Source organism: Rana temporaria, chromosome 4, assembly GCF_905171775.1.
Source record: "Rana temporaria chromosome 4, aRanTem1.1, whole genome shotgun sequence".
NCBI lineage: Eukaryota > Metazoa > Chordata > Amphibia > Anura > Ranidae > Rana > Rana temporaria.
In genome coordinates this window covers 234,551,598-234,561,684 of record NC_053492.1, presented here as the reverse complement: position 1 = coordinate 234,561,684, position 10,087 = coordinate 234,551,598, and the positions used below count along the sequence as shown (strand labels likewise).

The 10,087-nt window shown below is 39.2% G+C and overlaps 1 protein-coding gene across 1 annotated transcript; it reads right to left on the bottom strand.

Moving 5' to 3' along the window:
- Positions 1 to 324: 324 nt before the first annotated feature.
- On the bottom strand, positions 325 to 4,398 carry LOC120935364 (nuclear receptor subfamily 0 group B member 1-like). Its single transcript, XM_040347483.1, has 2 exons — positions 3,655 to 4,398; positions 325 to 1,029 (listed from the first exon to the last, which is right to left on the bottom strand). The coding sequence occupies exons 1-2, from the start codon at positions 4,277 to 4,279 to the stop codon at positions 785 to 787; spliced, it is 870 nt and encodes a 289-aa protein (XP_040203417.1). The 5' UTR covers positions 4,280 to 4,398; the 3' UTR covers positions 325 to 784.
- Positions 4,399 to 10,087: the final 5,689 nt, after the last annotated feature.

Sequence of the window (10,087 nt, the reverse complement as noted above, 5' to 3'; positions counted from 1 at the left end):
ATGGCGGCGGCTGCGCACAAGAGCCGATCCGAAAATCGTCTGGGGTGCCGACACTGTGGCAACCCTGGAGAGGTAAGTGTCCTAATATTAAAAGTCAGCAGCTACAGTATTTTTTCTGCTAACCTGTATTTGACAGTGAAAGCTCTTGCATTGCCTTGCTTATCTTTGTCCACTACTGATCCAGCAGTCAGTGAGGTATCAGTACACTAGTTATGCCCATACATTTTCTAGTTTACTGACTAACAAGAAGAGAAGAGAGCCGCTGCTCTCGTGCGCAATGTTGGGTTGAGATTGGGCTTGAGTTGAGTGTTGGGTTGAGTTGTGCAGGAAGAATAAGGATGACATTCTTGAAGCCCACCTTCAAAAACATGTTGGCAGTTTCAGCTCCAATATTTCTATTCTGACAAGATGAAGATATTCGCCATTTTTTTGTGATTGTAAACAGGAAAAAAAAGCTTAATAGTCACTAGGTATAAAAATGATTCGGGTATGTATTTCCAGTAGCCAACACTGTATCAGAGACTTTAGTGCTTAAATTTACATACATGCAAAAACTGGAGCTAAAAGAGTTAATGACTACAGCACATAATGTACTTCTTTATGGAGCTTTGCGTTATCTCTTAGTATGGGTTTTATCTTTCTCTATCTTTCAGTATATGCACTGGTGCAATATAAGAAAATATTTGACCAACGCTGTAAGTCAGCTTACATCTATGAAGGCCCATTCAATTCAAGAGGTTTAATTTTGTTCAAAGCATCAGGAAAATGTTCTGGATTCACTGTTTTAGTGGTTGATAAACAAAGTTTCAAGCAACATCTTTTCCAGATTAATTACTCCGGAGACTGGTCTAAAGAAAAGTTCTGTGATAATTTTGGAGTCAATAGCCTTGACAATGTCCACAGCTTCTAGCATCCATGTGAATCGAGTGTGACTCCTGCTGTGTGTCATTGATGTAAACTCCATTAGTGTTTGCTGTGCTTCCAGCTGCAGGGTCTGAACATACTGCGGGTACCTAATACCACTGATACCTGGGGACCAAGCAAAGTGAACAGAAACAAATTAGAATTAAATATTTTTCAATTGGGTTTAACAAATAACATGAAAACCATACAGGTTTATCAATGGGAATTATTTTTGTGAAAAATCACACAAAGGATTCAAATACTCATTACTTCAAAACAAGTTCTTGTCTATTTCAGAGAGACACAATGAAATGAAAATAATCATTTAAGCATATTGATAGAGGACAGAAAGGTATTATATATTTGCAGTTTCTTTGTTTTCATACAGATTTTGAATGCATCTGTTCTAATAGTTGATGTTACCCAGGCTAACTTATGTTACTGCACATAACCAAAGATGGGAAAAGTCTTGTTTAAAAAAAAAAAAAACATGTTATACTTCCCTTCTCTGTGCAGTTGGTTTTGCACAGAACAGCCCTGATCCTCCTCTTCCCTTTTTGCCGATCCTGGTCCCTCCCTCTTGTTGAGTGCCCCCTCAGCCAGTAGCTCTCTATGGGGGCACCCGAACCGAGTCAAAACTCTGTGTATCCATTCAGACACAGAGCCCTGACCTGGCCATGCCCCCTTTCTCTTGATTGGCTGACTGACTTTGCTTGACAGCTGCGGGAGTCAATGGTGCTGCTGCTGTGTCTCAGCCAATCTGGAGGAGTGTCCTGGATGGCCAAAACACTCATGGACAAAGCTGGAGAGAGAAGGGGCTCAGGTAAGTAACCAGGGGGTGCTAAGGTGGCTGCTCCACACAGCAGTTTTTTTTTCTTAATGCATAGAGTGCATTAAGATAAAAAACCTTCTGTCTTTACAACCCCTTCAATGCATATCTTTCTTCATCTAGATCAGTGGGTAGTTGCCCCTGGAACGGGAAGACAAGGGCAGCAATAAAAACACTGTCAGAAATTTTAACTCTTGCCCACTCTACTAAAATGAGTGATTTTTTTATTTATGTGGGTCACAGTTGGAGAGATTTCTCATGATTTTCTGTCCTTAAATTTCCCAATAGAGACACAGTTGGCAATAAAAAGAGACATTAACCCTGCGCATCTCTATCTGAAACAAAAGTAAAAGAAAACAATTTGGCTGGGCTGTAATGTTTCAATTAATATTTTTTTATGAATAATTGTAATTGTTGCTGCCTTCATCCTTTTAGCCACATATCCAGTAGCTGTTATACAGTACTATAGCAGTTGTGCAATAGATGAGTCAAGATCAGTAAACTTGATCGGAATATTGTATCATAGACAAAATACAATTTATGACTGTGTCCTGGGTGAACTGTGATAACGTAAAAGCTCCTGGCTGTACCAGTCTCTCTCACCTGAGGTTTGCCCTGGGGGAGTATAACTGCACGTAGACAACCCACCCATCTTGTTTGTGGGTAATGTGATCAACCTCCCTTCAACTACATTAAAACATACATAGTTTATGTTTTATAGGCAGAAGTTCAAGGTTTGTTAAACCTAAGTTAGGTTATTATTAGTTAATTTGTATTATTGCCCTCAATATAATTTGCAGTATGTTATATAGTAAATATTGGGCATTAACAGCGCTCAGGGTTGTAAAGAGTAAGAACATTTGTAATACTGTGTTTGTAGAACTAATATTTAAACAGACCACTTTGACCTACAGGTAAGCCTAGATTAAGGCTTACCTGTAGGTGCAATAAATATCTCCTTAACCTACATGGTTATGGAGTTATTTGCAAAAAATACGGCACCGATGTCTACGGCGCATGCGCGCCGTAGACAACGGCGCAGGTGCACCGAGGGTGCCGTTGATGAATGGATTCAGGCGATTGCACATGATAGTGTAATTAGGTAATTTTCAAGCCTTTTTTTTTAAGAGCTAAAGCAAAATCTGATGTTATAAAGTTAGTTAACATAAAAATAACAGCACATTATACTGAAATTGGTAGAATATATCTCTCGGAAACACAATTTCTTTATATTTATGCAGTATATAAATACAACATGATTTTGTCTATAAGATATGTATTGCACACAAAGAAACATTCAGATCACAATAACAAAATTTAAATATTGGCAGCTAGCAAAAAATAATTATTTCCCACTGGAATTTTATAAAAATTAAACATAGATTTCAGGAAAATAAAAATCCTTGTTTTAAAAAGAAGAGCTACTTCTATTTGCTAAATATAACCAAATACCAATTATCACTAATAAACCACGATTACTTACAATGGGAAAGAAGCCCAGTACCTGAAAAGGAGAGATGTCATTCTCAATCAATTTCTACCATCATATGTATTGAAAGATTACAAGAATGAAAAAAAGAAAGAAAGGAAAAATTTCTTACTGAATTATTGAAGCTCATGTCCTATGAGGATTTGCCAATCAAACTAGTAAGCACCTGCTCATACTTTATGTATTTATATACAGTAGCTAAATCCGCATTCAGTAATTTTGACAGAATTGTAACTGAATGTCAGTCCTCAAAAATTTTAGTTTTTGAAGTCAAAAGTTCAAAAGTTTGAGTTTGTTCAATTCTTAGATAGATTTTTTTTCATTGGAAAAAAAAAATTATTGCTCTTTTGAGCTTGCATTAGCGGTTTGTTAAATAGACAGTTTATATACAGCTAGCGTTAAGTGAAGTTCTTTTGATTAAACAAATACGTACCTGGATTAAACAATACCATCCCTTTAAGATACGCATACTCTTTCGTGCAAATGTCCAAGCTCCACAATTTATGTAGAAGCATCCTCATACGTTGGACATCTCTAAAAGGGACTCCAGCATCAGACCTCACTGTGGTATCACCGACATTAGAAGACTGATTAAGAAGAATCTTTTTCAAGAGGCTGGGGACAGAAAGTTCTTTCCATTCAAAATCCACTCTTTCTTGAGCCAGTCCTAAAACGAAAAGTGGTGCCCAGCACTTATGTATGAGAAGGATCTGATCTTCCTGTGGCAGCTGGTAGAAGGATGGAACATTTTTAATGAAAGCCACTGTCTTTAATAAAACTTCAGATGCTTTTTTGCAGATAACTTCAGAGTTCTTTAGCGCTACCTTCTTGTTGCCCTCACAGGGACATCCTTCAGTAGAATTACAGCTGTATTGATGATACCCCTGCTGACTGTTAGCTTCTGGTGTGACTTCTGAATTAAGCATTCGAAACAGAATGCTATTGACTGGATCTCTATTACATTGACAGGCACAAGGCCTTTCGGACTTACATGCCATTTCTGTTCTGTACGTGTCTGTAAATGGAGCACTCAGGTTATTGTAAACTGTGTCATACATGAGGCAAACCGTCTTCCTGCTAGATTAGTAGGTAATGTGATTTTATAGACGTACAGCAGTAACGTGACCTTGTGGTGTGTCATAACTGCCTTGAACTTTATTCTTACTAGTGTGTTTTCATTCACAATCCCGGAAAGGCGTGATTTTCAGCTGCACAGTATTGAAGAATGACAGTTATCTGTATGAGGGAACCGATCGCAGATAGGCATGGAACAATAAGAAATGGTGTGTCCTCTGTCACTAAGATATGGTGGAAAGCTGTGCCATGATATCAAGGACACCTATTGAGCTGCCAACTCTAACAGGTTTCTTACCAATCTAAGAATGACATTATAAAATAACCTTGATAGAGCAACTGGCAGGCCAAAGAGTTCATTTATAATCTCCTTCGACATGGTTTAATTTAGCTTATTATTTATTAAATGTTCAGCACACATAGAAGAGCACTTCAGTTTCAAATATTTCTCAGTGTAAATTGGGTAAAGGATAATGTATACTAAGTGCACTAAAGAAATTCTAAAAGGTACCCAGACACATGCATACACAAAAGGAAAGAATGGTGATTGGTGACCTCATTATTATGATACAAGAGGCAGAAAAGGTTCTATGCGCTGCACATCATTGCACAACCCTGTGGATATGTGAAATGACAGCCTCAGCCGGGCTCCAGCAAAGCCACACCACAAACTTTTTTCAGCCTTCCCTCAGAGTTTAACTTAAACTCTGAGGGAAGGCTGAAAAAAGTTTGTGGTGTGGCTTTGCTGGAGCCCCCTATTTGGAACCCCCTATTTGTTGTCGGCTCATTATTATGACGTTTTACCACCATGCACATTTAGCATGCTGGGGTGTGATGGTCACCAAACTGGATTGCTTAACTGGAGTGGAAAAGGGGAGGTCACTAACCTAACTATAGGTGTGGCAGGAATGCAGATGTTCTGTCAAATTAGCCAACTCATCAGAAACTCCACACCACCTCACATCCGGTTTCTTTAAACCATCAGAAATTGGAGATTTAGACGAATTGCTGTTCAGACACAACACCGGTAACCATTGTTACTCGCTCCAATACTAACCAACAAAATGGCGACAGCAACTTTGTCCTCGTTAGCCACTGTGGTGTCAAAACAGAAAAATCTTTCTGTACCTGACTGTATATAGTTGTTGGTGTTGTGTCCAAACAGCAATTTGTCAAAATATCGAATTACTGATAGTTTAAAGAAACCGGAAGTGAGGTGGTTGGAGTTTGTAACGAGTTGGCTAATTTGACAGAATATGGGGATCACAGGACTGCCTGGGCAGAATTACAAACCTTTTGACAGGTAAAACCGTTTACATTAAAATATTTATAAAAACTTTGTGCATCCCATGCTTCTTCTACTTCTACTTCAATAAGTGTTACCTCTCTTTTTATTAAAAATTAATGGCTAAGTTCACTTAACACCCTTATATAGAAGGAATGGTGGCGTTAGGGAGTTCCAATTAAGTGAAAAATATCCCTACAAAGAATGGTTCACTTCTTTCCAATCAGATGCTTCCAGGATCAACAATTTTTAGTGTTATTGTTTATGCCCTTTACTACCACTCACATGTAAAGAGATTAGAACAGAACCTATTTTCACAAAAAAAATGTGAGAAATGATCTGGTCAAGGGGCATGGTGTTCTGCATAGAATATTTTAATGGGGTCATCGTATAGGGTAGCAGCAGGAATTTTGGCAGAAAATTAAAGTGGTTGTAAAGTCTTGCTTTTTTTTCTCTAAAAATAACAAACATGTTATGTTATACTCACCTGTCCTGTTCCGTGTATTTGCACAGAGCAGCCCAGATCCTCTTCTTGGGTCCCTCTTCTGTGCTCCTGAGCCAAGTCACAGCTCCCTGTGTCCATTCAGACACGGAGCTTCCTCTCTCTTCTGATAACTGACTTTTATTGACAACAGCGGGAGTTAATGGCGCCACTGCTGTGTCTCAACCGATCAGAAGAGAGAGTCGAGACACGAGTGGACATCGCTGGACAGAGATGGGGCTCACGTAAGTATTAAGGGGGCAGGGGGGGGGGGCTGCTGCACACAGAAGGCTTTGTTTTTATCTTAATGCATAAAATGCATTAAGATAAAAGAAAAATCTGACTTTACAACCACTTTAATATTACAGTGATAAATGTTTGTAAATACAGAGGGGGTATGATACATATCTGGTGGTTCTGTTCCAAGCACACTCTTATCAAACAGTTCACAAGAATCCCTGGATAACTATTCTCCATCAGAATATATGCAGCCTGACCTCCAATTAGCAAAAGTTGGCCAATGAGCTTTTCCTAACCAACAGGCAAACTATTACCAAGTATACAGAAAAATACTGCGCAGGTCCAGAGAAACGTCAATAGTGATGAGACTATAATAATGTTAAATGAAAAATAAAGAATAAAGAAATAATAAAAATAATAAAAACACTGCTGCAGCTCATATGTCAGATAAACATAAAAATATAAATAAAAAAGGTAAAGCTGCGCTGTAAAATGAATCAACATAAATATCAATTATGCTGTATGTGATGCACACAAAACGCCAGTGCAATCTTAAAAAAGCAAGTGAAAAAATATGTGCAAAAGTCCATAAGAAGGATGTATCGCAGAAAATTCACAAACGTGACAGAAAGTTCTCCGAATGGGTGAAATTAGATATCCAGACGATTTTGTGAATCTGTATAGCAGATGACAGAATCCTCCACCACTTATGTTCTAACTGCTTACCAAAGCAAGAAATTAGTCAGGCATATAAACACATAAGCCACTTTAAGGGATCCGGGATATGCTGTCACTCTCTCTCCAATTTCACCAGTCTTCTACATCAGACTCATCTCTCTCCATAAATATGACCCAGAGGAGAAAAACACTAATATAGCGTAATAACGTTTTGAAAGGTTTTAATGGTAAAAAGTATTGCACTCACATGTATACAGATTAAAAAGTGCGTGTATCGATAATAGCCGGCCGGCTCTACTGTCCGCTCGTCCTTCCGGGTAGACAGCGTGGTACGAATCGTGGTGACGTCAGCACGCCGCTCCTCCCTACGCCGTTTCGTCACAACAATGACTTCTTCCAGGGGCACCGTTTACATATGCGGGCGCTGCTCACGTATGTGTTCGCTTCTGTACGCAAGCTCAACGGGGCGTGTTTTCTGGCTCCTAACTTTTTTAGCTGGCTCCTAGATTCCAAGCAAATTTGTCAACCCCTGGCTTAGCCTACATGTTGCAAAAGGTATTTTACTAAAGAAAATATGTATGTGTGCAGGTAATAGAATCTAGGCACTGCTTAACAAAGAGTTGTTTGGATAGCTGCAACTTAACCTGTGCGCTTCATTGACAGCTTCTGGGGGAAAAAAGACCACAAAAGTGAGAGAGTTAGTGAAATGATTCAGCAAAGACTTTGGGGTCATCACTTATCTTCTAGAATGTCATTACATTTCCTATATTCTAGACACACCAACATACCTCCCAACTTTTTGAAATGGGAATGAGGGACACCTATCAGAAAAAGTATGCAGGCATAGGACACACCCCTTGCCACACCCCCTTAATGGAGCATTGTACAAAAAACAAGATTGGTTAAACCCTCAAGTGTTATTTTTACCGCTACTATTCCTTAATATTGGCTTTTGGAATTTACAAACGCAGCAATTTAGATATTGGATGAAAGGTTTAGCACTGGGAACATTTTTTGCTAGATAAAAAGTGCATTTCATATACAACTATATAGATCAGACCAAAATGAGGGACATTGCTCCAAATCAGGGACAGTCCCTCAAAATCAGGGAAAGTTGGGAGCTATGACACCAATATGCAAATATCAACTGTGGGAGGTGGAAGGGGGCAGGATGAAGTGCCTTTAGCTAAGAAGTTTAATATCTGCATACTGTATAGCAAAAACAAACACAAGAATGCTGTACTAATTCTAATTGTATGCTCTCCTTATCTGCAAATGCTCCTTTTGTAACTATGGGTATGTTTAAGATAAAAAATAGGGCAGCTCCATAGCCTGACTGGGCTACTGTTTATGGCAATAAAACACAGTCAAACACTGCTGGGCAAGTTTCAGTGGGGACAAGTTTCATGTTTTAGCAACCTGTCAACAAACACAGATGCTTGAGGGTGGCCAGTGCTTGAATATGTGACCAACCCCTTTGTCTTTGGCTACCTTTAGTGGTGGGATTGGGGAAGACCGTATTCTAGTGGAGGTATACAGGAGCATGATATCCTGAGTGGCTAAATATGGTTACTATATGTATGCTCCATAATAACTGGCTTTGCATGATGACTGAATGTCAGAGTCACTCTACTTCATTATCTCCAGGCCATAAATAGCCAAATGACAGTGCGTGATTAAGAGGTATTAGGTTTCCTTTTAACTCAAGGTCTTGTGGTTTATTACCCTTAAGGTTAACACTAACCTTGTCATTTACTTATACTTTTTCTTGGTAACATATGAAAGAAAGACTAAGCATTTTTATAGCTGAGAAGGTTAGCAGGTTCAGTGCATGGATGCATTGTAACAGTTTTTCTGATTAATATTAGTGAACTGATTATCTGCATCAGGTTCAGTTCGCATCCAGAATATGCGAACGGACCAAAAGTTTGCGCAAACTTTCGAACACCGTTACAGTCTATGGGTCTGAAATTTGAGAAATCAAAAGTGCGAATTTTAAAGGCTAATATGCAAGTTATTGTCCTAAAAAGGGTTTTTGGACCCGGGTCCTGCCCCAGGGGACATGTATCAATGCAAAAAAAGTTTTAAAAAACTGCAGTTTTTCGGGAGCATTGCTTTTATTGATGCTCAAAGTGAAAAAATAAAAGTGAAATATTTCTTTAACCACTTAAGACCCGGACCTTTAGGCAGCTAAAGGACCCGGCCAGGTTTTGCAATTCGGCACTGCGTCGCTTTAACAGACAATTGCGCGGTCATGCGACATGGCTCCCAAACAAAATTGGCATCCTTTTTTCCCCCACAAATAGAGCTTTCTTTTGGTGGTATTTGATCACCTCTGCGGTTTTTATTTTTTGCGCCATAAACAAAAAAAGAGCGCCAATTTCGAAAAAAATTCAATATTTTTTACTTTTTGCTATAATAAATATCCCCCAAAAATATATATATAAAAAAAAAAATGTCCTCAGTTTAGACCGATACGTATTCTTCTACCTATTTTTGGTAAAAAAAATCGCAATAAGCGTTTATCGGTTGGTTTGCGCAAAATGTATAGTGTTTAAAAAATAGGGGATAGTTTAATTGCATTTTTATTATTTTTTTTTTTTTCACTACTAATGGCGGCGATCAGCGTTTTTTTTTCGTGACTGCGACATTATGGCGGACACTTCGGACAATTTTGACACATTTTTGGGACCATTGTCATTTTCACAGCAAAAAATGTATTTAAAATGCATTGTTTACTGTGAAAATTACAATTGCAGTTTGGGAGTTAACCACAAGGGGGTGCTGAAGGAGTTATGTATGACCTAATATGTGTTTCTAACTGTAGGGGGTGTGGCTGTAGGTGCGACGTCATCGATTGTGTATCCCTATAAAAGGGATCACACGATCGATGACGGCGCCACAGTGAAGAACAGGGAAGCTGTGTTTACACACAGCTCTCCCCGTTCTTCAGCTCCGGGGACCGATCGCGGGACTCCAGCGGTGATTGGGTCCGCGGGTCCCGTTGCTTCGGTCCGGGTCGCGGGCGACCCGCGGCTGGGCCCTTAAAGAGGACGTACAGGTACGTGCTTGTGCCCAGCCATGCCATTCTGCTGACGTATATGTGCA

Excerpts from the sequence above, each read along its gene's own strand:
- LOC120935364 (XM_040347483.1), bottom strand. The coding sequence starts at position 4,279 with ATGTATGACACAGTTTACAATAACCTGAGTGCTCCATTTACAGACACG. Across the intron at positions 1,030-3,654 it reads GATGGTATTGTTTAATCCAG|GTATCAGTGGTATTAGGTAC; the intron begins GTACGTATTTGT and ends CTTGGTCCCCAG.